At 54.2% G+C, this 27712-nt stretch overlaps 1 protein-coding gene and 1 pseudogene across 1 annotated transcript; one reads left to right on the top strand and one right to left on the bottom strand.

Annotated features, from left to right (window-relative positions):
• Positions 1-484: 484 nt before the first annotated feature.
• Positions 485-27712, bottom strand: TKT (transketolase). The gene is made up of 14 exons (XM_068559042.1): positions 27527-27712; positions 17860-17977; positions 16917-17030; positions 16018-16115; positions 11609-11800; positions 9600-9718; positions 7934-8127; positions 7039-7203; positions 5728-5884; positions 3785-3915; positions 3094-3177; positions 2893-2986; positions 1474-1596; positions 485-774 (listed from the first exon to the last, which is right to left on the bottom strand). The coding sequence occupies exons 1-14, from the start codon at positions 27631-27633 to the stop codon at positions 599-601; spliced, it is 1872 nt and encodes a 623-aa protein (XP_068415143.1). The 5' UTR covers positions 27634-27712; the 3' UTR covers positions 485-598.
• LOC137773940 (dihydrofolate reductase-like) lies at positions 4081-4480 on the top strand (annotated as a pseudogene).

Below are 27712 nucleotides of genomic sequence, written 5' to 3'. Positions count from 1 at the left end.
GCATTTTCACAAGTCGAGGGGAGGCAGTTCTGCACACTTGGAATTGAGGACTGCTGGGTCTGTGGTGCTGGGTGGGAGATTCTTGTTTTTCTTGCTGCCTGCAGCTCTGATGCCAACCTGAGAGCTACATTCTTTCCCAGGATGGGGCTACCCTGTTTCCCTCTGCTTCTCTGAGGTTGCTGGTTAAGAGGGCATGGGAAGGAACTAGAACAAGAAGCAAGTGCCCTCCCTACCCCAGGAGACCTTGGACCACAGGGGTCTGACTGTAAGGCGGCTCCCTAGGCCCCTGGGGCCGGGCCAGCTGAGGGTGAGGGTTTCCGCCTCTGGGCTGGAAGGCAGGTTGCAGGCGAACCTGGTGGTGCTTGGGAAGCAGCAGCAGCTCAGAACCAACTGCGCCAACCTCCCTACTTCTCCCTCCACCCTTCTTCCTCTGAACCAGCACTGGCTGCATTCACATCAAAGAAAAAAACATTTCAGGAGCCAATTCATTGTTCTCAAAACGTATATTTATGACTCCTCTCGGTACATCTTTGAGCACCTCTGCCAGGATCTCAGGAATGTGTAGAACTCACTCCCACGCTGTACCCCATGCCCCCCACTAGGCTTTGGTGACCAGGCCCCGCACGGCTTGCGCGATGGCGTCCTTGTCAATGCCGAACATCTTGAGCAGCTCTGCTGGTTTCCCGCTTCTTGGCACCTGGCTGACAGCCAGGCGAGTGACAGTGACGCCAGGCTCGCCCACTACTGCAGAGGCCACTGCCTCACCTATGCCACCTGGACAAAGGAAAAGAGGTGAGTCAGGTGATGCAGCCTCAGGTGAGCGGTGGGTGGGTCCCCAGAGCCCCTAGCTGCGCCCCCGGGCCCTGAATCAGTCTGAGTTTATTCCCTTTCCCAAGGATGGGGGGATGGCATATATACCAACCACCCTGCCCCACGCCAGTAGCCAGAGCAGACATCACCAATCACAGTACTTATTTTTTTCGTAAGCCCAAATATGGCCTCTGAATCATATTTAACACCATCCTCTGGGCAGCTGTCATCAACCGACATCTGCACTTGATCTCAGGGTCTAAGCCCGTCTATTCCCCTGGGGCCTCCCTTGGAGGAGAGAGTAGTGTGTATTTGTAGAGGATGGCTTTGTGAAAAACTCATAAAAGCCAGAAATTTGTGTCGCTTTCCCAGTTTGATTCTGCACAACAGCCTTAACTTTCAGGTACTTCAGGGACATGACCACTGTGTGCTCTTAGCACGGCTGGAACCCTCTCAGGCTTCCTGAGTCAGGCAGGGATCCAAGGAGCCATTCCAGCCATCGAGTTCAAGGGTCCCCAGGCCAAGCCTGAGGTCTGTTAAGAGGCCAAGTCCCAGCTGCTCTGGGTTTCCTGGGCCGCAGCTACCCTCCTGGGGCTGGGATAAAGGAGGATGTCCAGCCCTGTGCCCCAGCCCTCCCAACCCGTGTGTCCCCGGCTCTGTCACCTTCACAGTAGTGGTCCTCCACGGTGACAATCCTGCCCTTGGTAGCCCGGGCACTGTCGAGAATGAGCTTCTTGTCCAGGGGCTTGATGGTGAAAGGGTCCAACACGCGAATGTTGATCTTCTCTGTGAGGCGAGAAGAAGCGGGGCGGGCTGAGGGGAAGGAGCTGGGCGCCGTGGGTCTGCCCTCTGGGGGCCTCTGATGGGCACCCTGCGAGGGGGCCTGTCACACAGCTACCCACCCCCGATGGCTCGGCCACCGCCTCTGTTGAGCTGTGATGCCCGTGTCCTCCGCACCCACCCCTCCACCTTGGAGCCTCCCTGGCCTGACAGGAGCAGCAGGTCTCAGGCAAGAAGAGGAGCGCCTCCTCTCTCCCCTCACGCCCTGGGCTGCAGTATCTTGGCCTTTGGACCGACTGTCAGGGAAAGCCAGGGGGACGGCCGCCTCCAAGGGTCCGCCCTGAGGTAAAGTGAGGGCATGTGGGGTGGTGGGGAGGGGAGCTGTGGCTGCAGGCAGGACGGTGTCAGGTCAGGATGGGTCAACCCTCCCCCTGGATCTCCAGCCCGTCTCGCTCCTGCTCTGGCCCTCCCCCTAGTTCCTTAGAGCTCTGTTCCTTATGCCTGGGCCTCTTGGACACCCTCTTCGCTTATCAGTTCCTACTCACATCTGAGGTCATTTTCTTTTTTTTTTTTTAATTTGTTTATTTTTGGCTGCATTGGGTCTTTGTTGCTGCGCACGGGCTTTCTCTAGTTGCGGTGGCTTGTCTTGTTGCAGAGCACGGGCTCTAGGCGCGTGGGCTTCAGTAGTTGTGGCACGTGGGCTCAGTAGTTGTGACTCCCAGGCTCTAGAGCACAGGCTCAGTAGTTGTGGAGCACGGGCTTAGCTGCTCTGCGGCATGTGGGATCTTCCTGCACCAGGGCTTGAACCATGTCCCCTGCACTTGCAGGTGCATTCTTAACCACTGCGCCACCAGGGAAGCCCTGAGGTCATTTTCCTAAGGACACCCATGTCCGCCCTCTCCTGGGTGCTCAGCACGGCTGAAATCTGTTGTGATTCTACTGCAGGGGAGGCTAATGCCTGTCTTCCCTACAGCTAACACTCGTGAGCTCGCAATGATAATAATGTCAGGTCACGTTTATTAAATCCTCAGGACAGCCCCATGGGGAAGGTGATAGTACCTCCATCATGGATGGGGAAACGAGGCACAATGATGCTGAATAACATACTTAATTAGAAGCCAGCTAAGTAGATTCAGGCTCCAGGGCCTCTGATCTGGCCACCATGCTGGGCACACAGGAAGTGCTCCCAGCCTGGCTTTTAGTAATACTCTCATCATTTAATTAGATGAGATTTTTCTTCACCCAAGACCGGGTCTGCAGTTAGCACCCCATCTAAGACTTTGTGGGTCCCGCCCTCCTTACCTTTCTTTAGCAGGTCAGCAGCAGCCAAGGCCTCATGCAGGGTCACCCCAGCCCCGATCACAGTCACCTGGTCGTCCCTGCTCTTCAGGACCACCTGGGGGCAACATGGGGGCCAGTGAGGCTCAGGGACTGGTAGACTGGGGTGGGTCCTGACCTCAGGCTCGCTCTATGGGGTCTCACTGGGGCATAAACCACACTGACCTTGGCCTGTCCGATTTGGAAATCCTCATTGTTGTTGTAGATGATGGCGTTTTCTGGGCGGCTGGTTCGGATGAAGCAGATGCCCTGGAATGAAACAGAATAACTGAGGATTTCAGGACGCAGGACTTCCAACCTTGAGGACTGGAGTCTTTCCTCTGCAGCACGTGCCTCTCCAAATATTACTCCTGCGTGAGAGCCAGCCCCAAGCCCCAGATGGAAGATAACTTCTCCATCAGGTAGACTGGCCTCCAATGACTGCATGCACCCCCTCCACCCCCCACCCCAGAGTGCTGTGGCTCGCCCCCTGCCCTCAGAGGAACGAGAACCACGTGAGACATTCCAGTCAATGGCAGCGTGGCTCTTGTTCAGGACTCAGTTCATTCTGTCTTGGAGAATCCAACTCAGGGAGGGCAGACAGGCATCAACTGCTGGATTGGCAGGGGCTGTCAGGATGCTCAGTGGTGAAAGACAACGGTGTTCAATTAGCAATGTCTGCCACGCAGCAGGAAGGGTGGTGTGTATTTCATTTTTCCTGGTCTAACTCCTCCAAGCCACAACACCAGTGCAAGGTCAGGAGACACCACTCTGGGGCAGCAAATGACCAGCTCTGGGCCTGCATGCTGGCCTCCCTTCCTGTTCCTTTAGGGAAGCGCTAGCTGCCAGCTGAAGAAAGAACAGTCAAGTGACCCACCTTTCTATTGGCTGCTAATTCCACTGCCTTCTCCGTAGACACCCCATCGCTTGGGTAAAAGACGGTTGACATGGGGACAGACCGAAACAGAGCCAGATCTTCCAGGGCCATCTGGGAGGGCCCATCTTCCCCTGGGGTGTGGGAAAGGATATGCTGAAGTACGACCTCATGCGTGGAATGGAATCCTGGCCCCAAACCCTGTTTCAGAAGTCCGGGGACAGAATTTCGCGCCAAGCTGGCGGGCTATCCCCGTGTTAGTGTGACATGCTAGCTCGGAAGTGTTTTCTGCCACCGTCATGGTTCATCTGCTAAACTGCATTGTCGCTGTGTCCCAGAACATGGGCATCGGCAAGAATGGGGACCTGCCCTGGCCCCCGCTCAGGTAAACAGAATTTGGTGATTATGGGTGGGAAAACCTGGATCTCCATTCCAGAGAAGAATCGACCTTTAAAGGACAGCATTAATATAGTTCTCAGTAGAGAACTCAAGGAACCTCCACAGGGAGCTCATTTTCTTGCTAAAAGTCTGGATGATGCCTTAAAACTTATTGAGCAACCAGAATTAACAAATAAAGTGGACATGGTTTGGATAGTGGAAGGCAGTTCCGTTTATAGGATATCCAGGTGTTCCTTCTGATGTCCAGGAGGAGAAAGGCATTAAGTACAAATTTGAAGTATATAAAAAGAACAATTAATGTGAAAGTGATTTCTGATCTATTTCAAGCCTCCTCCTCACCCCCCCAAAAAAATTATGTATTTTTTGTTGTGGAGACTTTTGTTGACTTTAGATCTATGGATAATTATTTCTAAGCAAAGTACTTTTATTCCCCATTAATCTTAACTACACTGTATCAGATACCATTTGTGAAACATTTCCTGCTGTAACTGCCTGAATGCCCATCAAGAGTCAAGAATAGGTGACCAGCACCTGCCTAGGGTAGAATATCTACCAAGACAGCCCAAAGTGGCAGAGTCCCCTGGTAGCATGAGTTGAAACCAGAGCCTATAGAGTTAGGAGCTAGGCAGATGGGTCCAAAGGTCAGAAATGGATTATAAACAGAAGAGCTAGCATTCAGTTATTAAAATTAGATCAAAAGAGGGACTGTGAATTACTTTATATCACACTTTTGAAAAAAATTCTGTTCACTCAGACTAGGAGTCAGTAAGTTGAAAACTCCAGGATATTCCACAGAGATAGTAAAGAGGCAGGTACGAGACTACCTTTTTGGTGGTTAAAGGAGAAGGTCTGAGACCTTAGAAAACTTTGTTTCTGACCTTCAATCAGATTGCGTGGGATGTTACAACGATAGAACAAGAACTGGCTGCTCTTTACAAAAAAGAATAACCTAATATCAAGCATAATGGCTAAAATTAAAAAGTCAAAGAGGTAAAAATTAAGAATGAATATTGCTAGAAACCAAAATTAGTAAGTTAGAAACTAAACTTCACAGAATTAAAAAATGAAAATTAAAACATGTTTTACCCATCACGTTAGCAAAGATTTAGATGAAGTATCCAAAAAAAATAGCATTTTCTGCCTTATAAATTGGTACAACCTTTTTAGAGTGTAGGTTAGCAATATCAATTAAAATTCGAAGTATTCTGGGTTTGAACCCAGAACTTCCACTTCTGGAAATTAATCCTGAACAAAGAAATGGACCCAAGAGTATCTGTTGCAACTTTCTTTTTCAAACTTGGAAGCAGCCCAAATGTTGATTAATAAATAACTAACCAATATGTCTATAAAATGTAAATCTGTAGCAGTTAAAAAGAATGAAGTACTGACAGAAAAATGCCAAAAATTGCTAAGTAAAAGAAGCAAATTGTGTGTAATACTCAAAATGTTTAATAAATGTTTATGTGTGGGAAAAAGCAAAAAAAAAAAAAAAAAAAAAGAACTCCGGGGAGGTCACAAGGCGTGAGCACGCGGCCGCAGCTCCTTACCGATGGACACACCGCAGTGCGAGCCACAGAGGTTGATGTTGCTCTCGGAGATGGCTGCCATGCGAATCTGGTCAAAGGCCCGTGTAAAGAAGGCTGCAAAGGTGCTGCAGAAGGGCACCGTCCTGTCACGTGTGGCACAGCCCACGGCGATGCTCACCTGGGGGCAGAGTGGGTGGTGTCAGCCCCGAGGAGGGAGAGGGTGGCCAGGGGGCCCAGGACCCCCAGGGCCCACCTCTTGGGAGGTGAGGGTTCCGTCATCCTAGTAACTGTTAATTCTCCTCCTCCCATGCAAGTGATCCTGTGCACCCACTGACTCCACAGTCTGTTTCCAAACTCCTTCAACTTGAAATAGTAATTTCACAAGTTCTCTTAAGATCACTGTCCTGGGGAACACTTTTCTAGCAACAAGCAAAGCCTTTCACAGAGCAGGCTAGTAAGCTTGGGCATGGATGGTCCATCCTTCCCAGGCCTCTGCAAGTCTCCTCCACCATCTCCCTGCCACCCCAAGGCCTCTGCAGAGACCAGCCCTCGCAACCCCTCTGTATGCCCAGAGGCCCCAGGCCCCAAATCCTGGCCCAGAAGCACTGAGTGCAGGCACTGGTTCTAAATTGGCATCACCTCCACAGCTCTGAAACCCACCAGCTGACAGGAGCCCTCCTTCCCCAGCCACCACCCTCCCCGGACCCTCCAGCTGCCAAGGCTGGAAGCCAGAGACAACTTCAGGTTGAAGAAGAACTCTGGATGCAACAGAGTCAGGTGGTCTCCAGGGGGAGGAAGCTCCCAGTTCCTAGAAGCCTGCAGGCCAGACTGGGCTCCTCGGCCAGGATATTTTGAAAAACAGGACAAAACACTGTTCCTTATTTAACAACCATAGATCCTGACTAGGAGCTGTTAACCCAACTGTGTGCATGGCAGGGGTCCACAAAGTTCTCTCATCTCTGTATTCCACAGGGTGGCAAGGGCCAAAGCCTTGTGCATAAAAGGGCCCAGCGGACTTTGGCTGCTAGTTCCAGCCTCCTGGCTGTGCCTGCCCTTCCACCTGGAGGGCCCTTTACCCCCCGAGAAAGCCCATCCACCACAATGCCTGGCCTGCGCGCAGCATCCCCTGCTCAGCTCCGCCGTGTGCACTCACCCAGCCCTTGGGTGTCACAACACCCCCCTGCCACCAGTTACTTGAGGTCAAGGGTCAATGCTGGGTCCTAGCTGTTTCTAGGGCCTAGCAGGCACCTGGCAGTGCCAAACACGGCTGCTCAAGGGAACAGAAGGGGTTCAGCCCTGCCCCTGCACCTCTCAGACCCCAGCTGCACCCACCATGTTCTGCTCAGCAATGTAGCACTCGATGAAGCGGTCTGGGTGCTCCTTTTTGAAGAGTTCTGAGAAGGTGGAATTCTTGGTGTCCCCGTCCAGGGCGATGATGCGGTCGCTGGCGTGGCCCAGCTTGGCCAGGGCCTGCCCATAGGCCTTGCGGGTGGCTATCTGTAGGGAGGAGAGTGGGAAGGCTGAGCACCTCGGGGGGTATGTGGCCTGGAGCCCAGCTCAGCCTCTGGGCCACAGCTTCCACCAGGGCGGAAAAGGGTAAAAACAGGAAGCCCAGCAGCATATGGCCCTGTGGAAACTTCTGTAAGGTTGCCAGTAAGAACTTAAAACGATGAATGTCTTGGGTGCAGCCTCTTGTCTCCAGCCCGGCTATGAACCATCTGAGCTGGAAAAGATGTCCTAACACCCCCATTTCCCCAGCCCTGTGACAGAGGCCTGTGAACTCGCCCTACTCTGCACGAGAATACACTGAGGGCCTGGGAGTCAGAAAGCCTGACTCAGGTGACAATGATGGGTCCACAAGGGGGAGTGCCCAGAGCCGGGCAGGCCTGCCCTTTGCCTTTGCCTGGCCAGAAGTGGGGGAGTCCTGAGCGCAGGCCAAGGCCATGATGGACCGGGGCTGGGGGGGACTCAGAAGCTGTCAGCTTTGATCCCAGTAGCTTGCTGTGTGACTATGGGCAAACCCTTGCCCTCTCTGAGCCTCTGCATGTAAATAATTCCAGAGCTGGCTGGCCCCATGAAAGAACTGGCAGGAGCAACATCTCAGGGTTCCTCCTGACCCCCAACTAATCTAACCTCTCTTCTCTTTCCCGGCCCCACCCCTGGGGAACCAGAGAACCGGTGCCACCCTAGCCCAACCGGTCCAGAAAAGTGAGGGCCAACTGGGTACCTTGTCCCCAACTTTGTAGCTGGGTGGGGTGGGCATTCGGATGTTGGTGATGTCCACTGAGGGGGTGTCCTCCTGCGGGGGTGTCGCCAGGATCTTCTTTTTGCTGTGGATCTGGCTGTAGATTTCCTGGATGATCTGATCAGCCATGTTTTTGGGGAGGGGCTTCCCATGCCAAGACTCCTTATCTTCTATCCCTATGGGTACAACATAGGAGGGCAGAGGGACAGGTAAGGTGAAAGCTCCCAGAGGGCCAGGAAGCTGCTCGAGGGGGCCTAACCCTCCACACGTCAAGGGCAGGCCACCATGGGGGTCAGGGAAGGAGGACCATGGTGACCAGCACTCAACTGCAGGCCCCCGTTGAGTAGAGGCCCAGTCCCCCAGGAGCTCCCAGTGGGGAGGGGGCATGTGTGGTAGATGAATGTTGCTGGCATGCCACCCCATCCCGTTCCCCTTGCATCACCTCCCCACCCCAAGCCTGCACAGCGTGGGGTCTGCTGTAGAAATCACACTCAATTTGTTGAATAGGCTGGGAGAGGAAGCTGAGGCCTAGGGCAGGGGGAGCACCGCCAAGGTCACCTATGCATCAGTGAGCAGCAGACGGGGCTCTGTAAGCCCCCAGGTGCATCCCCCACCGTGGCATCTGGCTGTGTGGGGACCAGTGAGGCTTAATAACCCTCTCCTCTAAGGTCACCTCAGATGTCACCACAGCCTGGAGAAAGCCAAGGACTAACCCTCCCAAGCAGCCCCCAGGAGCTATGAGGTTTCCAGAGCCCACGTGGTGGTAACACCTGAGGGGTCAGCATCAGCAGCACTGAGGTCATGACTGTATCCCAGAGTCCTCTCCCAGAAGGTTCCAGAGCTGTACACTTCTTCCCAGATACCAGTGAATATCCTCATTTACCTCAAGTCCACACAGGCAGAGGGGGACGTGACCCCTGGTGGGCAGGGGGAGAGCCGGGCACGTGGCACAGTGAAGCCAGCCCAGAGCGGGCAGTTGGCTCTTTTAGTGCCAGACTCCCTGTATCCCTGGGCAAGTCCCTGGCCACTTCTAGCCCCATCTTCCCATCTTTACAATGGGCAAGGGCCATCCCAGCCCCAAGCAAGGGTCTGGAGCCTGGGCCTAGGTGCTAGGGAGGGACTTATGTCTGCATGGCTCTCAGGCCAGGCACAGGAACCATCTTCCAGACCCTCCTGGGCTGCCCACCCACACAGGCCTCTGGAATCACTTTTCCATTGCATGAGGGGTACCCCGCTTGCCTCCTAGGGAAGAATCTAGGTCTCCCCAGGCTTTCCTGGGGCTCCCTGCAACAGCCCTTCGGCTCAGGGCAGACAGCTGGAGCTGTCAAGGTCGCTCTGCAGATGCCAGGCAGGGAGTGTCCTCTCTCCTTACCCACAGTCCTTTCCAAGTCCTCCCTCTCCTCCTGCCTACACATGACCCCCAGTCGAGACCAGCCAAACCAGGGTCTAAATCCCAGCTCAGCCACACGGCCCAGCTAGTCTCCTGCTCCCCCTTCCCTGGACTGGGTGCACTCCGCTGAGGAAACAAGGGGCTGGCTCAACCCCCGACGCGGGCTCTCAGAGGCACGCCTCCTAACCCCCCCCTCTTCAGTCAGCCGCAGGGCCCAGTCCCGGGGTGGTGGGTGGAAGGAGACTCGAGCATACAGACCTGTGATGCCTCGACCCTTGAAGGTCTTGGCAATGATGGCCGTTGGCTGGTTCTTGACCTGCCCGAAGGCCTTGCACAGCTCCTCCACGCTGTGTCCATCTACGATGATGGCGTGCCAGCTGGGGACAGAAAGAGGGCGTGAGGGGCGAGGGCCCTGAGAAGGGTCCTGGGGAAAGGCTCTGCCCTCGCTCCACTGCACGGCTGTGATCTGGAAAAGAGCTGGAGGAGTTGGGGCGCCTCAAACCTGCCGGTTTCCGATTTGGGTTTAATTTTCTCTTTTCACATTGTTTTACTTCCTCTTGTTTGCCTTTGAACAGATTTTCCTCCTCTCTCCTAAGTAATGCAAAGCCTAGTCCACTTATTGTCTTTCATTCCTGAGCTATTCATTTCCTACTGAAAGCTGCTTTTAGGACAATGCACTGGGTTTGGAATCTACTACTAGATTTTTGATGAATTTTTATTTAAGGGACACATCCGATCACTCCATAGATGCTGGATGTGGTGCCGGAAACTTGTATAAAATGAGCCATGTTGAGGAAGGAGCCTTTCTCTTTCAGGCAATCCCTTTTGGGACACTTTTTGGCAGATTAACAGTAACAGAAGTAGCAGCTCACACTTACTGAGTGCCCACTCTATGTAGGCACGGGGCTGAGCACATATTAACCCATTTAAACCTGTTGTTGGGCTTCCCTGGTGGCGCAGTGGTTAAGAATCCGCCTGCCAATGCAGGGTACACGGGTTCACGCCCTGGTCCAGGAAGATCCCAAGTGCCGCGGTGCAGCTAAGCCCATGTGCCACAACTGCTGAGCCTGCACTCTAGAGCCCGCGAGCCACAACTACTGAAGCCCGCGTGCCTAGAGCCCATGCTCCCAACAAGAGAAGCCACCTCAATGAGAAGCCCGCGCACTGCAACAGAGAGTAGCCCCTGCTTGATGCAACTAGAGAAAACCCATGCGCAGCAACAAACACCCAACGTAGCCAAACATAAATAAATAAAATAAATAAATTAAAAAAAAAAGAATAAAAGGCAAATTATTAAAAACAAACGAACAAAAACCTGTTGTTGTCCCCATTTTATAGACATGTAAACTGACATACTGAAGGTGGAGTAATCTGCCCAAGGCCGCAAAGCAAGTTAAGTGATGAAGCCAGGACTTAAGGAATCTGGCTTCGTAGCCACAAGGTTATGGACACAGACCCAAGGGTGCTGCCGGGGTTATACTCCAAGTCCCAGCCCGATGTGGCCTTGAGGAGGTCTGTCCCTGAGGCATGTTGTGGCTGTTTCTTCCCCTGTCCAACAGAGAATCTTTCTTCTCTTCATTTTCTCTCTATAAGGTCTCTCAGAGGTAACAGCCCTATGTCTGCTGTGTGATCAGGTACTGCAACTCCAACTCGACTCTCCCTGGTCATCGGCTCATCCATGAAGGGTGGCCTTGGAGGCCCTGGACCCTCAGAGCCCAACTGCAGAACTTGTATTTGGGGTAGGGGAGGGACATCAAGGTGAGGCCCTCTCTGGCTGACACCCACCCAGATGGACCTCCCTGCTTTGTAACACGTGACTCTGAACTCACAACCATCCAAGGCTATGGGGGAAATCTGGAAACCCTATCTCCCGTTTCCCTATGAGAGGCCTGTTCCTCCTCCTGTCACAGGAGGTAACCAGTGGCCTGACGTACTGAGCAAGCCTGGTCCACACCATGCACCTCCTCCCTCCTCACCCAAGAACAAGGTGAGGATGTGTGAGATCACATTATGTGGAAGCTCTGAGAGCCATCACACCACCCAACGTGCAAGTAAAGGAACTTGCTCAGAGCTGGGCCTCAGCCCACAAATCCATGGCACTGGCCAGGGCGGCCACTTTAAGTCCAAATGCCCTGTGAGTCAGACCCTGAAGGGAGACCTTCTTTTGTTGGGGCTTAACCTCTGGCTTCAGCCCCTGCATCTGCAAAGCTTCTGGCACAGAGGCCTCCTTTGCTATGAGGGTGCTCAGGCCACAGCCTCATACGTACCCGAAGGCCTCGCAGCGCTTCTGGTAGACGTCCATCTGATGCTGCAGCGGGGTGGGGTCGCTCTGGCCCAGGCGGTTGATGTCAAGAATGGCAACGAGGTTGTCCAGCTTGTAGATGGCTGCAAAGGCCATGGCCTCCCACACGGAGCCCTCTGACAGCTCCCCGTCTCCCAGCATGCAGTAGACACGGTAGCTGCGGGGGTGCGGGGGTGGGGGGGTGGGTTAGAGACTGGCCCCCTTGCCTGGCCCACGTGCCCCTGGCCTTTCCCTCTGGGACGTGCAACAGCTGTGCCCACCCCAAGTCCACACCCAGTGAGGAAGGGGCTGTGAAGGAAGCTGTCAGGAGCTCCAGAAAGCAGTACCAGCTGCCAAGAAACAGAGCTCCAGACAGCAGTCTGGAGTTGTTAGGGCGTGAAGAAAATGCTGAGGCTCACAGGGGCTAACTACTCACGCTGGCGGGAGGGCCTGGAGCCGCCCGCTGCCGGGGTGCACCCACTTCTCTCCGCCCCACCGTGAACCAGGACTGCTGCGGGAGCCCTGGGACTCACTAAGTGGGCCAGAGGGACAGAGGACCTTTCTGCTCAGAGGAGCTGGGCCAGGGAGGCCATCTGTGATGCACCCTAGAGGGAGGCTTCAGGTGAAAATGAGCACTCACGAGGGGGCCTGAAGGCCGGGATCACGGTGTGGGCAGGTGCCTCAAAGGATGGGCTCCTCCCAAACTTCTGGGGCTGGTTCTTACCCAAGACTAGAGCTGGGCCTAGGCTTTCTCCACCCCAGGGGCCATCTCCTGCCCTCAACACAGGCAGCCATGACTGTTCCAAAGGCAGTGTGACACGGTAAAAAGAGCAATGAAGTTGGGATAAATTACCCAGAAACAGAACCTTCCCTGGTCGGGGAGGGTGGAGCCAAGGGGTGAGGCTGGAGGCAGGGAGACCAGTTCAGGGACCTTGACCCCAACCCCCAACCCCCCAACTCTGCTTCGCACTGAGTAACACTCTCAAAGAAGGTAAGTGCAGTCGTTATTCCCAAAAAAACACACAGACAAGGAAACAGGCTCAAAGGTCAAGGCACTTGCCTGAAGATCATGCAGTCAGGGAGCAGCTGAGCGAGGATTCAAACACAGGCCCGACTGCCCAGCCCAGACTGTCCACTCCTTGCTGACTAGGATCGCACGCGAGGGAAGAGCAGCAGGATGCGGGGAACCCCTTTCCCCTGCCCAGCGTCCAGATGTGTGACCCCAGGGAGGGAGGCTGGTGCCTGGATGGCTCGGAGGGAAACAGCCGCCCTGTTGCTGAGTGGGTCGGGCCTCCAGGCCTCCTTGCTGCAGGGCCAAGGCAGGGGAAGCTGAAGAGAGGTGGGGACGGCTGTGGTGCTGTCAGCATGACTCAGCACCCCTGCAGGCCTCCAGGTCAGGGAGGGCTCCTGCGTCCTCCCCTTGCCATGCCAGGCCCGTACCTTCCCTTCTGCGGCCTCTAGCAGGCCAGGCCACTGGTTCCCCCACAAGGAGCAGAAGGTCCCACTCACAGAGGCTTATCTGAAGCTGGGTCTTGCAGGCTGCAAGGGGGGCCCGAAGACACTGCAGGGGTGGGGTCTGGCACAGCAGCTCCCGAAAATGGCCAGCCTGATGGGGCTAAGCCAGAGAAGCCTGTAGGGAACTCGACTTCCCCAAAAAGGGATTCTAGGGAAGCAGACTGGCTGCCTTCCCAACCCCACACCCACTTCCAAGGAAGCTGAACTGGAGCCAAGAGTGGAGTTCCAGCATAGCCTCAGACTCAAGTCAGGAGGGCGGCGTGGGGAGACACTGGGGGTGCTTGTGAACAGGAAAGGGGGCCCTGCAGAAGCCAGGGCTAACCCTGAGGCTGCATATTTCCTGAAGCTGTTAGATTCAGGGTAGAGCTACAAATGCCCACAGTCCTGAACTACCATGAAGAGAAGAGACCCTAACGAGAGGGCCAACATTTGCTGCAGGAGTTGGGAAACCACCTCAAATATCCAATAACAGATGACGGTCTAAACGTGTTACAGCATCCCCATAAAACAGAACAGTATCCAGTCATTAAAACTAGCTCTTGGACTTCCCTGGTGGCACAGTGGTTAAGAATCCGCCTGCCAATACAGGGGACACGGGTTCCAGCCCTGGTCCAGGAAGATCCCACATGCCACGGAGCAACTAAGCCCGTGAGCCACAACTATTGAGCCTGTGCGCCACAACTACTGAGCCCACGTGCCACAATTACTGAAGCCCACGCACCTAGAGCGCGTGCTCCGCGACAAGAGAAGCCACCGCAATGAGAAGCCCATGCACCGCAACAAAGAGTAGCTCCCGCTCGCCGCAACTAGAGAAAAGCCCACGCACAGCAATGAAGACCCAACACAGCCAAAAATAAATAAATTAATTAAAAAAACAACAACACTAGCTCTTGACAGTTAGGGTGTGAGAAAGTGTTCAGATTTTTCTAAAAAGAATTAGGTAAAGTTGTATAAATACTAGGATTATAAATCCATTAAGTTTCTTCTCACAATAACATGGAGGAAATAGGATACATTGTTAAGTGAGACTGATATGGGGGAGAGGTGGTTAAGAATAAGGAAGATGTTTGTTTCTTTTTTTTTTTTTGGCCACACCTCACAGTATTCATTCCCTGACCAGAGATTGAACCCATGCCCCCTGCAGTAGAAGCGCAGTCTTAACCACTGGACCGCCAGGGAAATCCCTCGTTTCTTTTTAATGCATTCCTGTATTTTAGATTAGTATGTATTTTATAATCCAAAAAAAAAATTATTTAAAAGAGAAATGGGGAATTCCCTGGCGGTCCAGTGGTTAGGACTCAGTGCTCTTACTGCCGGGGCCCCAGGTTCGATCCCTGGTTGGGGAACTAAGATCCCATAAGCCATGTAGTGCAACCAAAAAAAAAAAAACAAAAGAGAAATGGAAGAGAGCCAATTGGATGTGTGCTCCCTGGTTGATGGCTGGACAGCCCTGACTGGAGGCTGGATCCAGGAACTCTGGCAGCTGGCGCAGCCTGATAATTCCCTTAACCCCTCAGCCTTAGCCAACCCTGGCCACTGAGAACCCAGCTAAACGTTTTCTCCCTACACTGGCTTTTCCCATTATGTTAGGGTCAGGAAACGATCCTTCACGAGGAATTATTTCAAGCAACTGTAGAGAATAATTAACTCACAGCTCTGGTTCTGTGCCAAATAAAATACTCTTAACCACACACCCCGTTCTTTGTGACTTTCTTCACTGCATGGTGAATCACTTCTGGGTGTAGCTGAGCCTGGCCCCAGAGCCCAGCCCGGGAGGCTATGCCGTCAGGTAACACTGGCCTGAGTCTGGAAGGCCTCACAGCCCCAGCCCACCTCCTGGAGAGCTGTCTCAGGAGCTTCCCCTGCACACAGTAGGTGCTCACTGGGGCGGAGCATCCAGTCAGGCTCCCTGTAGCCTCCTGCCGCCTGCAGGCCAGACTCCCTCGGCCTCTCCTCTGGGAAGCTTCCCGCCCACAGGGCTCCCCGAGCCTGCTGTGCTTCCCTCAGGTCCCTCAGAGCAGCCTGGGGACCCTGAATATGGACCCCAGATGCACACCCTGGGTTCACATCCTGCCTCCACCATAAGGCAAACATCTTACCTCAGTTTCCCCACCTGTGAGAGGGGCAGCTGTACGCACCTTATCCCCTTATCAAGGTGAAACCCTATAAAGCACAGAGGACAGGGCCCTAAACGGTAAAGGAATGAAGAAACCACTTTGACAGCCTGCAGCCAACACTCCTCCCCTCGGCAACAGAGACCTGTCTGCAGGCTACGGTGGACGGCCTTGTAGCTGAAACCTGCCTCGAGGGGGCGCTCTCCCAAACTGCCTGGTGCTGGAGCAGCAAACCTCTCTGACCAGGCTGCTCACCCTCCACAGGCCACTCTCTCCAGGGTTCATCTCTTCCCTGGCTGACACGCGGGGGTCAGGGAGGCCCAGAAACACCCCCGGAACACCCCATTTTCTCCTTTCCCGAGGTAAAGGCGAGTGGCTCGGGCCTGGGTTCTCGGCACCTAGTCAGGCATTGAGAGGTGGGCCCACCTAAGACTTCCAGGGTCCAGCTGCCAGGCTTGGGGGCAGCACGGACTCATGAGCCAAAGCGCTCTGGTCAAAGAGCACGTGGCCCTGGACGCAAGCCTGGCCCTACCAGTCAACGATCCAGGGACTCTGGGCAGGTCCCTTCACTCCTTTGAGCCTATTTCCTCATCTGAAAAGGGAGCTGGTCCTGGTACCAGCCTCACGCCACACATGCACGGTTAGTTACTCAGTTCCTACTCCGCCCTGGGCAGGCAAGGAGGTGCCTAGGGGCATCGAGTAAAGCTGGGCCACCAGGACCCCTCCCAAAACCATCGTGGGTGGGGGTGGGGAGTGGGAGTGTCACCTGGCTTTGTCGAAGTACTTGCCGGTGTAGGCCATCCCGCAAGCGGCCCCAAGGCCTTGGCCCAGGGAGCCCGTGGCCACGTCGGTGAAAGCTTGCTTCTGTCATGACAGAGGGCTACAGTTACCACAGGCAATGTTTCCCAGAAGTGCCTCCCAGGATTCTAGCCCTGTGACCTTGCAAGCCTCGAAGCCACACCCCACCCATACCCAAGGTGCAGGCAGGTCTGCAGAAGGCAGAGTGTGACTTCTCATTATTCCCCTACAGCAGTAATTGTGGGTGTGTTTCAAATACCAGCTCGGCCCATGGGGAGCTGGGTGACCTCAGGCCACGGACTGAATCTCTTTGGGCCTCGGTTCCCTCATCTGTAAACAGAGCCCACATTATTCACCTCACACAGTGGCTGGGAGAATTCATGACAAAACTGAATTATTTGGCCCTAGTGGGTGCCCAGATGGGGCGTCACAGTTTCCATGGTAACCCCATGAACTCCAAATGTTTGCAGCGCCCTGAGGAGCACACCGGGCCCCTTCCGTGGGTGTCACCAGCATCCTGCTGCAACCCCCTTAGAGAATCCCTGGTGAACCTCTTCTCCCAAGCTGTGTCTAAGTGGCCAGGGAGGCCCAGCAGGGAAGGGAAGCCGGTGTTTGGTGCCTGGGGAGAGGCCCTTCCGCAGTTGACCCAGAGTGCCCTGGGCTGGGGCCTTAAAGGTCTCATGCTTCAGCACAAGCTTGGGGTAAACAGCGTGCCCCCAAATACCTGCTTCTCCCTCACTTTAATGCCCTCCTCTGCCCTCCAACACCCTCGGCTCTTCAGTGGGTGCCCTGCCCCCTTCCCGCATGCCTTGAGAAACAGGAAGTGGAAGCAGAGGCCTGGAGAGGCTCCCAGTGGGGTGCACTTACCGGGACAGGGTGCCCGTCCAAGTCAGAGCTGATCTTCCTCAGGTTCAGCAGCTCTGCCTCGGGCAGGAAGCCGGCTTCAGCCCAGACGGCATACAGGATGGGCGCTGCGTGGCCCTGCAGGGGATGGACGGTGGGGGGATGGGTCAGATGAGGCGCTGTTCCCGCCATGCCCCGAAACCCGGGGCCTGGCCGAACCGAACCTGCCGGCCCGGGTATCCCTTTCAGGAAAGGAAGCAAGTGAAGGCTACCTCCCCTCCTGTCATCCCTCTCCAGCCCAAGGTTCCCACAGCCAAGGCCGAGCAGGCCCTAGGACAGGTGCAGGGGGAGCGCAGCTGTGAGGCCCGAGGCCAAAACCCCAGCAGGCAGCCGGCCGCCCTAATCCCTGGGTTCTGGCATGTGAGCGGACTTGGACAGGCTTCTAAGCTCTCATGCCTACCCCGAGAGACCAGAGGCCATGGAGCCAGGCCTGGGTACAGGTGGATTTCGGGGGTTCATGGCATAGTTTGTGGCTATGGTTCTCAAGCGGGGCGGCAGGGGGAGGTGGTCAGTGCCGGTCAGTGCGCCCCATCCCAAACCCTACTGCAGGGCATCACCACTCTTGAGAGAGCGAGCGTGGCCTGGGTACTGGCACAGCAGAGACGCGTGCAGAAAGCCACAAAGCTATACCCCAGACCTGGACTCCAGTCCTGCCTGTCAACACCACACATGGGTGGAACACCCAGATCATTTCCATTATCCCCTACTAATTCGGCTGTTTATTCCTTAGCTTGGGGTTAAGTTTACCAGCTGGGTCAGCACAGAGCAAGACACCGAGGGAGGGGCCGGGCGGAGCAGGTGGAGAAGAGTGGTGAGGGGCTGGGTTCACACCAGGGAGGTAGGTCCCCTTCTCACCATTTCAGGGCCCACCCAGCCCCAGGTGAAGGACAGAGGGCTGGCCTCCTACCTTGGAGAGCACAAAGCGGTCGTTGTGAGGGTTCCGGGGATCCATGGCCTTGTAGCGCATGGTGTGGAAGAAGAGGACAGCCATGATCTCGGCGGCGCTGCAGCATGACGTGGGGTGGCTGTGGCCCAGGAGAGAGACGGACGCATGCATCACAGCCCTGAACCCCTGATCTACAGGGCTTATCCCACGCCCACAGACAGGGACCTGGGGGTGCAGGTCCCAAGGAGTCACGGGCTTGGCTTGTCAGAGACACGTGCTCCTCCCTCCTGGGAGGGTTACATGGGGTCTCAAGGAGGCACTGCTGGCAGCATGGGGGTTGCACCCTCCCAGGGGCCAACAGTCTGGACCCTCAGAGTCACGGTAATTGAAGAATTCTGGGGCTGGACTACAGTAAGAAAGGAGGAGGGGTCCAGGAGACTGCGGTGGCCCCTCTATGAACAGTTAGCTAAGTCCCAGTGGGACTGCCCAGGACTCTGCCCACTTGTCAGGGCAACTTGGCCTCCCAGGCCCCCAGGGGTGCTGGGCCTCCTACGGCCCTGGGCAGGGGCTAACGGACGAAGGCTCCCAGCAGCCTCCACCCACAGGGTTGGTAGTCTGAAAGCTGGGCCTTCGGGCTCTCCAAGAGTATCACTGGGCTACTCGGCAGGCCTTTAATGGGCATTCTGAGGGCTGGCAGAGCCACCAGAAACCATGTTTTTGCACAGAATTTAAAAGGCAAAGCAATCTCTTACCTTCTACAAAGGCTACAATCCTGGAAAAAATAAAAATTCCTTCTGCCTGAGACAGGGCTGGGCTGGGGCTGACAGCAGCAAGCGCCTGCCCTTCCAGGCCTGGAGCAGTGGGGTCAACGGGTCTCCCCTTTTTAGGCTCTTGTTCTATTTGTTGCACAGTTATTTGAATGGCTACTGGGCAAAGGACTTAACCAGAGAAAGTACAAGGATTTTGTCTTAGAGATGTGACTTATTCAGGTTTCTTAGGACTCACTTGATGGATTCAGCCTCAGCCCCAGCCCCCAGGAGTGGAGACTGGGGTTCCCGGCAGGACATGCTGTGATTCCTGAAGCCCTGCGGTCCGGTCCGCAGTTTGATTACAATGTCAGCCTCAGGGCACGTGCCTCCCAGCCGCTCCCTCCATGCAGCTCAGCGCAGCCTTCTGCCGCTGCTCTGAGGCCCTTCACACTAAAACATGCCCACTGCCAAACTCAAGGGCACATGCACCACCTGGAGTTCACGTGGGCCTCCCTCCTCCCTGCCAGCCGGCTCCCGCCACGGGTTAGGGGTGAGTCACTCCCAGAGCAGACACATTAGTAGAGAAATCCGGAACTGTCCATGCTGGTTTAGTACCCACATCCCCAGCACACAATCGTCTTATACTTAACCATTTCTACGAACTCCTGGTCATGGGGAAAGACACTAGACCTGAAAGAGGGAGGTGAGGAAATGTGAACGAGAAACCTTTCCCTGCCTGGCAGGAACCCAACTCCCGTGTCCCTAGCGCAAAATTCAGCTGGGGGACACCCCAGTCGACACCAGCCAGGCTGACCTCCTGCCCTTCCCCTCCTAGGGCAGCTTCATCCCTGAGGAACCCTCTTTCAAAAGTCATGACCCTGTTAGGAGAACAGTGGGGGAAGGATGGGGGTTGAGAGCAGGCCAAACTGCTCCAAGAGAAAGAAGGCAGACACGGACAGGAGCTTGGCCTGCCCTGCCCCCCTGGCGGTTCCCACGAAGGGGCTTCAGGGAGAAAGGGCTGTGACACAAGCACTTTCTGCACATGATGGAAGTGTGCCTGACCCAGGCAAAGCTGACGTGGTGGGAGGGAGGTCACCCATGAAGAGACACCAGAAGTTGAAAAGTAGCTGATTTTAACCCTTCCTTGCGAGACCCACGGAGGTTGAGCCTATATTTCCTCCAAAGACTGCATCCCGGACACACTACTGGCCCTACCTTCATACCTGCCAAATAAAAACATACAGAATAAGGGATCCTTGGGGGCCAGGTGTCTGCTCCACCCCACCCCAGAGCTTTCAGGGGACTCCCTCTGAGAGAGGTGTCCCAGGGTGGGGATATGGGCCACGCAGGCTGTGACTTTAGCACATGCTTCACCTCGCCGAGGCTCAGCTTCCTCACTTGTAAATGGGGTGCTGTGTGGGGATGGCGGGGGGTCCCTAAGACAATGAACTCAAAGTGCCCAGGTTACCATCAGCCACCACCATTTGCTGGAAGACCAGATGCCACACTTCTCAGTGCCTCCAACTCCTCATCTCCAGGCTGGGACCGCGACCCTCTGCGGACCACGGGGCAGGCAGGAGGGAAGAAATGAGCTGAGGATTGAGATGGGGCTCTGCAAGCCATAAACTGCTGAACACAGGGAGACAGTTACTTTTAGGTGCAAATTACTAGAGGAACTTCAGTGTACAGAGTCTGTGGTCTGAGGGCCTGAGATTCTCCTGTAACCCCAGCCTGCCCTGGGGGGACAACTGTGGGCGGGGGCCCACCCCAAGGTGCTGTACAGGACAAACCCATGAATGTAAACTGGCAAGAGGCAGGGAGGGGTGTGGGCAAGGTGGGAGGCTGCAGGGAACTTTATCCACTATGCAACTCTTTGTGATGCATGGGGATTGTAAGTTTGTTCCAAAACCTGTCCACTTACTCCTAATTAGTTCAATCTATGAAGGCGGTGCTGAGGCCTTAGAGCTGGGCCTAGGCAAGTCTCCCAAAGGCCCCCCACCTCTGGGAGGACATTCTTCCAGATGTCTCCACCACCACCCTTCCCTTCAGCATTCACTCTGCTTGCTCACAGATTTCCCTGCAGAAAAAGTGCAGAGAAGATCCCTCACCCCCTGGCTGGGCTCCTCTCCATTATCAACAGATAATGCTGCCAGCTGCTGGAAGATGGCCCTTCTCCCACCCTACACATGCCATACACATGCCTCAAGGCCTCAGAAAATGAACCAGGGAGGTGAGCACTACAACAGCCTCTCCAATGCTTAAAAATACAAAGAAAAATAATCTGTTATGAAGAAGAAATAAGTACCCGAAGGAAAAAGTAAGAAATATGAGTTGAAAACCAACAGTTAAGGTCCAACCTAAAAAGTTAAAAAATACAGTGAGCTCAAAGACAGTAGAAAGATAAAAAATGGAAATTTATGAAATAGGAAGCAAATGTTCAATTTTTAAAAATCGAAGTCAGGAGTTAGCTCTTCAAAAAGGAAAAAAAAGGGACTTCTCTGGTGGCGCAGTGGTTAAGAATCTGCCTGCCAATGCAGGGGACACGGGTTCGAGCAGATCCCACATGCCACAGAGCAGCTAAGCCTGTGCACCACAACTGCTGAGCCTGCGCTCAAGAGCCCGTGAGCCACAACTACTGAGCCCGTGAGCCCCAGAGCCCGTGCTCCGCAACAAGAGAAGCCACCGCAATGAGAAGCCTGTGCACCACAACGAAGAGTAGCCCCCACTCGCCACAACAAGAGAAAGCCCACGCACAGCAACGAAGACCCAATGCAGCCATAAAGAAATAAAGAGGATATTTAATGACAATATATTCCTATAATGGAATACTACGCAGCAACCTCAACAAGATCTCACAAATACGACACGTGAACAAAGCACACTGCTGACAGATCTCTACAGCAGGGAAGACCATACTGTTTATGAATTTATACAAATGTTATAAGACTATAAGGAAAACAATAAAATGCAAAACTCAGTGTATAGTTCTTTCTAGGGGAAACCTTCCTTATCTGAGGAGGGAGAGACACCCAGCAGGTTCTAAAGCACTATTAACGTCCTAGTTCTTAAGCCTGGAGGTAGGTACACCCAGGTTCGTTATTTATAACATGTACATCATTTATATTCTTTTTTAGGTATATATTAAAAAAAAAAATACTCAGGGGACTTCCCTGGTGGCATTCTTAACTAGCGGTTAAGAATCCGCCTGCCAATGCCGGGGGCACGGGTTCGATCCCTGGTCTGGGAAGATCCCACATACCGCGGAGCGACTAAGCCCGTGCGCCACAACTACTGAGCCTGTGCTCTGGAGCCTTCGAGCCACAGCTACTGAAGCCCGCGCGCCTAGCCCGTTCTCTGCAACAAGAGAAGCCACCACAATGAGAAGCCCACGCACCACAACAAAGAGTAGCCCCCGCTCACCGCAACTAGAGAAAGCCCGCGTGCAGCAAGGAAGACCCAATGCAGCCAAAAATAAATAAATAAAATAAATAAACTTATATATTTTAAAAAAACATTAAAAAAGAAAATACTCAGGCAAGAGAATCTCAGGATGCCAGGACAGAAGCCATCCTTGTTCCTCCTGTTCCTAGAACCACCTGGGCTGACTCCTGCCTGGAAAGACTGCCTCCACACCTCAGACTGTGAAGAAACAGAGCTATGCCCCACACCACTCCCTCCGAGAAGCCCTCCCTGACCACACTATCTAAAATACCTTCTTCAAGACTTCCCTGGCGGTCCACCAGTTAAGACTCCGTGCTTCCACTGCAGTGGGCTTGCGTTCAATCCTTGGTCAGGGAACTCAGATCCCGCATATCGCGTTAAAAAAAAAAAAAACACAAAAAACCTTTTTCCCCTCACTCATACTTGCCGCCAACTGACATTATATGTGGCTATTTGTTGCCTGTCTATCCTAGGTGCAACTCCAGCTCCAGGAGGGCAGGGAGTTTGAGTCTTTTCACTGTTGTAGCCTCGGGCCTGAAGAGCATCTGGAACAAAGAGTGCACAAATAAATGATGTATCCTGGCTCCAAGACTCTAGGGATGTGACCTCTCTGAGCCTCAGCTTCCTTTTTGTAAAATGGAGACAGTAGCAGAATCTGACTGAATGAGGTAGTATTTGTGTGTAAAGAGCTTAACACAGTGCATAGGAAAACGGCAATTGCTCAGTAAATATCAGCTCTAAAAATACCAGATATGAAGTCGAACCTCCTTCTCATTTTGAGGATGGGACCACTAAGGTCCACAGAAGGGGGAAGTACCTTGCCCAAGGTCACACAGCCTACCATCAGAAGAGCTAGGAGAAAAGCAAAACGCTAAGAGAAAGTGAAGAATGGATAAACAAAATGTAGTATATCCAAACAATGGACTATTCAGCAATAAAAGGAAATGAAGTACTAATTCATGCTACAACATAATGACCTTCCAAATATTGTGCTAAGTGAAAAAAGCCAGACCCCCAAAGACCTCATTCTGTAGGATTCCATTTATATGAAATATCCAGAAGAGTTAAAATGGGAAGTGGTAAATTCACTAAAACTTACTGTAAATCACTGTCAATATACTAAATTTACTAAAAGCCACTGGACCATACACTAAGAATGTTATCATATGAAAATTATACCTCATTAGAGCTATAAAAGGATGATGTTTAAAAGGAAGAAGGTGCTCAGAGCCCAGTAGAGGAAGTACTTGAGCAGCCACACTCCCTTACCCAGTTGTGCAGCCCTCAGAGATTACAGCCAGGCCATGGGTGAGACTGACTTCTGAACAAGAAGGCCACACAGTGCAGGCCCCCGCCAGCTAGACCCACATGCTGGGGCAATCGCCAGCTCCCACCAGCCCACCCCATGGAGTGGACTTCACCTCACTGTTCAGGGCAGGAGCACAGAGTCTGCCCAAGGACCCAGCGTCCAGGGCTGGTAGCTGTAGTCTGTGGCAATAAAGGAGTTCCTGATTTTGTGAGACTGGGCTCTAGTGACAACAGGCCTCTACCTAAAGAGGCAAAGTCAAGGGGAGTCAGAGCTGGTGGTCCAGGGGCCACAGTGTGATCAGCTCATGGGAAGACAGAACACCTCAGACCCTAGCCAGGTGGCTGCACCAGGTTCCCAGCTTCAGGAAGCACTGCCCATCAGCCCTGCTGAGTTCAGAGGCAAAGAACAGAGTCATTGCAGGACAGCCGGGTGTCCTCAAACAGAGTTGGGAAATGCTGCTGCTGGGGTAATCTCAACGGGCTTGCTCTTGCCTCAGTCAGGGCCAAGCTGGGGTGAAGACAGCCCGAATGGAGAAGCAGGCCCAGGCAGCAGTTTTCTGCCCAGAGAGGCTGGGCCAACAGGGGCCCTCTGAGCACTCAAAGCCTCTCTAAGCACCAGAGCTGGGTAGCAGGGAGGGATGTACTTCCAGCCACTTCAAGGTCACGTGGACCCCCAGGACATGAAACCCACAACAGGAGGTGGCAGGACCCCAGAGCTTGCTCCTTCTGGTCCCCCAGCCCCACCCCAGAGAAACCCAGTTCAAAAACAACCTATCTGTGAACTTCTCTTTTAGAGATAGGGAAACTGAGGCCCTGGGATGGGAAGGGTCTTTCTGACAAGGGCACAGCCAGTCGGAACACAGCCAGGGTTAGATTCGTCTCCCTGTGCCCACCAGCCAGGCCTGGCCAGACCTTATGTTCCTGAGTATCCACCCCAACACTGCGGGTCAGAGCCCCGGGGACTTCTAAGCACAGCCCGCGCCTCCAGAGCCGGGCCTGACTCTGATGGTGTCCTCAGATGACACTCAGCATTGTTTGGATAACGCCAGTCTAGCCCGCTTGCTGAGAACTAAGAAATCTCCACTATGAGCCTCAGCAGTAAGGGCCCCTCTGACAAGGCCATCAAGTCTCATCTTTTAAAGCCTGGATGAGCTGGACCCTTGCCACGGCTGCCACAGCTCCCCCAGCACGCGGAGGGAGGGGCAGGTGACCTGGAGAAGCTGTGGGTGCTGCCACAAGGAGCCCTCTGTGCTGGCTCTGTCCCTCAGCTCCCTGGACACAGAGGCCAGTGTCCTCACTTCCCGGGCCTGGTGAGGTCCACTGTCACTTGGTCAGTTATGGCACAGGAAGGGGAAAGCTACCAAGATATCAGGACTTCACCGAATCCTGAACACCACGGCCTGGTCCTCACTGATCCAATGTCAGTCCAGCCTCCACACTGACCATGAAAAGACTTTGGCCAAAGTGCTGTTTCACCACTGGGGGTGTAAGCTCCCCCAGAAAGGAGACAACCTGACAGGATGGTCACTTTGGCCATGACTGCACAGAGCCAGGGCCTCAAAGCTGAGCCTTCACCTGATGGACCGCACCCATTGCTGTGAGGGAATAGTCGGCCTCAAAACATACATCCGGAGACCTGTTGAAGTCTTCCTTTACTGGTTTTTTTTGTGTGTGTGCACACAGAGCTCTTGGCACATGCCTTTCAAAATCTCTTGTGACAGAGGTAGTATTAGTAATGTTACTTCCTTCTGAAAAGTTAAGTTTTTTCTAAGTATTTCTTTTTTTGGCCTTGCGGCAAGTTTTTTTCTACGTATTTCTTTCCTTCATTTTTTACGCATGCTTAAAACGAACAGGAATCACTGTATCTTGCACTTTTTCTTCTTGTAAATGGACACTTTGAGTTCAGTGAGTTCCTCCCTAAGGCATTACAACAGTAAACCTGGGTGTAACTTAGTTGCCAAATCCAGTATCTTTTCCCCATAGAAATCAGAGTTTATCTATCTAACAAAGACCCAGGAGACCTATTGGACACCCTCTTCCTTTGGGAGCCCCCCTCCCCCAGTTGTCAATGTTATTTCATTTCTCTCCAAGTGCCTTCAAACTGACTGAGATCCCCTATCACTGTGCCTTATCCTCCCCTTTCTAGTTTCTCTCCATTTTCTGGCCTGGTGCTGCCTGCCTGCCCAAGAACTCTTCCTGGTTAACGTGAGCCCCTCACTGGACAGCATGGAACGGCGACCAATGACCAGCTTGGGCAAGTCACTTAACACACTAGCCTCACTTTCCTCATCTATAAAATGTGATATGACAGCATCTGTCTCATAGGGTTATTCTCAGAATCCATAAGATAATATTAGCAATAAAGGATGCTGTGTCACACCAGGGATACTTACTGACCACTCAGGAACCCTGTAATTGTCTATAGGTTTTATCTAGACCTGTAAGATGCTCAGAAGTGTAACACTATTTTGTGTCCCTCCAGCTAGACCGCCAGGAATCTGGCTAGAGAGCTCCTAGCATACAGCAGGGCTCAACAAGGTTCTGCAGGGCAAATGATCCCCTGAAGTGGTCAAGGGAAGGGGATCCAGTAGTACTCACCAAGCAATATAGGTGTGCAGACCTACTGTGTGCCAGGCGGGGGAGAGGGCACCAGGAGTAAGCCAGATCCCTGCCTGGCCAAGGGATACCCCGCATGATTGGGTATCAGTGTCTCTCCACTGATATAAACCCAGTGGAGATAAAGGGTCCAAAGAGTGCATGGTGGGTGGGGTGGGAGAGGTGGGATGGGAGGGCAATGGCCTCCCAGGAGAGGTCTAATCCTTTCTGAGAAATGGGTGTCTTAAAGGCACACAGGGTGAGTGGCTACCTGCCCTGCTGGTCAACATGTTGACTCATTAAAAGCATATCCTGTATGAAATCAGCCAGAAGCTAGAATCTTGTCTTTGTTCTAAAGAGAAGACTTGGCTGGGAAGGTTCCTGGAAACCATCCCCCACCCAGACTTCAAAATCATTTCATGAACCCATACATGCTGTCTGGGCAGCCTCATGCCCCGCTCCAAAGGGCTGGAATCCTCAAAACTACTCAGTGTGTAGGTGCTACTATTGTTCCCATTTTACAGAGGGGGAAACAGGCTCTGAAGTGACTCACTAGCTGATCCTCTCAACTACCTCACCTGATGCCTCCAGCTGCACAGTGGCCAGTTATCATTACTGTCCCTTGCAACTGGCCATCTTCAGAGAAGGCTCCCTGGGATGGGCAACAGCCTTGCTCCATCTTCTGAGCCATTGGGGCTGGCGGGAAAGAACGTTGGGAGATGGGCCTCTGACTTGAGAAAAGTGCACCTGGAGGCTGGCCCTGCATGTTCACCCCAGGGCCCTGGGGCTTGGTTCTTGGTTCTCTTAACCTTCCAAGTCTCCCCTCCTCCACCCCATCCCCTCCTCCTGCCCCCACCCCAGAGGAGCTCTTAGACCTTCCCTTCACAAGGGATGCCAGGGTTCTGCATCCACGTGGCCACCTTCCTCCTCACTCCCCACTCCTACTCCCCTGGAGTCTCAGCACCCCTGCTCCAGAGCCAAGGGTGGCAGGAATGTGACTCTGAACAGGAATGTGAGGTGGAGGAGGGGACGGGTAGTTTGAGGTAGGGACAAGGCCGGGGCCCCAGGCTCCTCTGCAAGATGAGGGGTTAAAACAGGCGCTCTCGAGTTGGGCAGCATGGGTTCAAATTCCAGCTCTCGCCGCGTGTGACCTCGGGCAACTGACAAATTCGGAGCTTCAGTTTCCTCACGTGTGGGTGCAACGTTACCAGTTACCAGGGTGGAAAGCGTCCAGGGGCCGCGCGTGCCGAGGGCACGGTACAGGGCTTGTCTCTCGGCGAGTGGGCACTAATGGTGGCCTTCCCGGCACGGCCGGCGAGGGGCCTCCGCAGTGCGGAGCCGCGTCCCCTGCGCCTTAGAGCAGCGGGGAATGAGGGGCCGAGCCGGCCTGAGGCCTGCTGGGAGCCGGGCCCCAGCCGGCGGAAGCCGGGCCGAGCGCGGGCGCGGCGGAAGGCTCCTCCGGCGCTGACCTGAGAGGCGCGCGCTCCGCCATCTGACCGCGCCCCCGGCCACCTCCCTCGTGGTGGCACCGTGCAGCGCGACATGGAGCCGGCGTGCCCGCGGCCCCGGCGCCCTCGCCCTGCGCCCCCACTCACCCCGAGCCGGCCGCCGTGGTGGCCTGGATGGAACTGATGCGCAGGCGGTTGGCCGTGTCCTTCAGGGCCTGCAGCTTCTGCTGGTCTGGCTTATGGTAGGCCTCCATGGCGCGGCCGGGCGGACGGGCGGGTGGGGAGGCCGAGGACACGGAGACGCAGTGCAGCGTAGCCGCAGGCAACTGCTAA

The sequence above is a fragment of the Eschrichtius robustus genome, chromosome 12 (assembly GCF_028021215.1).
Source record: "Eschrichtius robustus isolate mEscRob2 chromosome 12, mEscRob2.pri, whole genome shotgun sequence".
Classification (NCBI taxonomy): Eukaryota; Metazoa; Chordata; class Mammalia; order Artiodactyla; family Eschrichtiidae; genus Eschrichtius; species Eschrichtius robustus.
Note: the sequence above shows the minus strand (reverse complement) of the source record. Positions and strands in the feature narration are given on the sequence as shown.

Excerpts from the sequence above, each read along its gene's own strand:
- TKT (XM_068559042.1), bottom strand. The coding sequence starts at position 27,633 with ATGGAGGCCTACCATAAGCCAGACCAGCAGAAGCTGCAGGCCCTGAAG. Across the intron at positions 5,885-7,038 it reads ACATTGCTGAGCAGAACATG|GTGAGCATCGCCGTGGGCTG; the intron begins GTGGGTGCAGCT and ends CTCTGCCCCCAG. Across the intron at positions 2,987-3,093 it reads TCCAAATCGGACAGGCCAAG|GTGGTCCTGAAGAGCAGGGA; the intron begins GTCAGTGTGGTT and ends TGTTGCCCCCAG.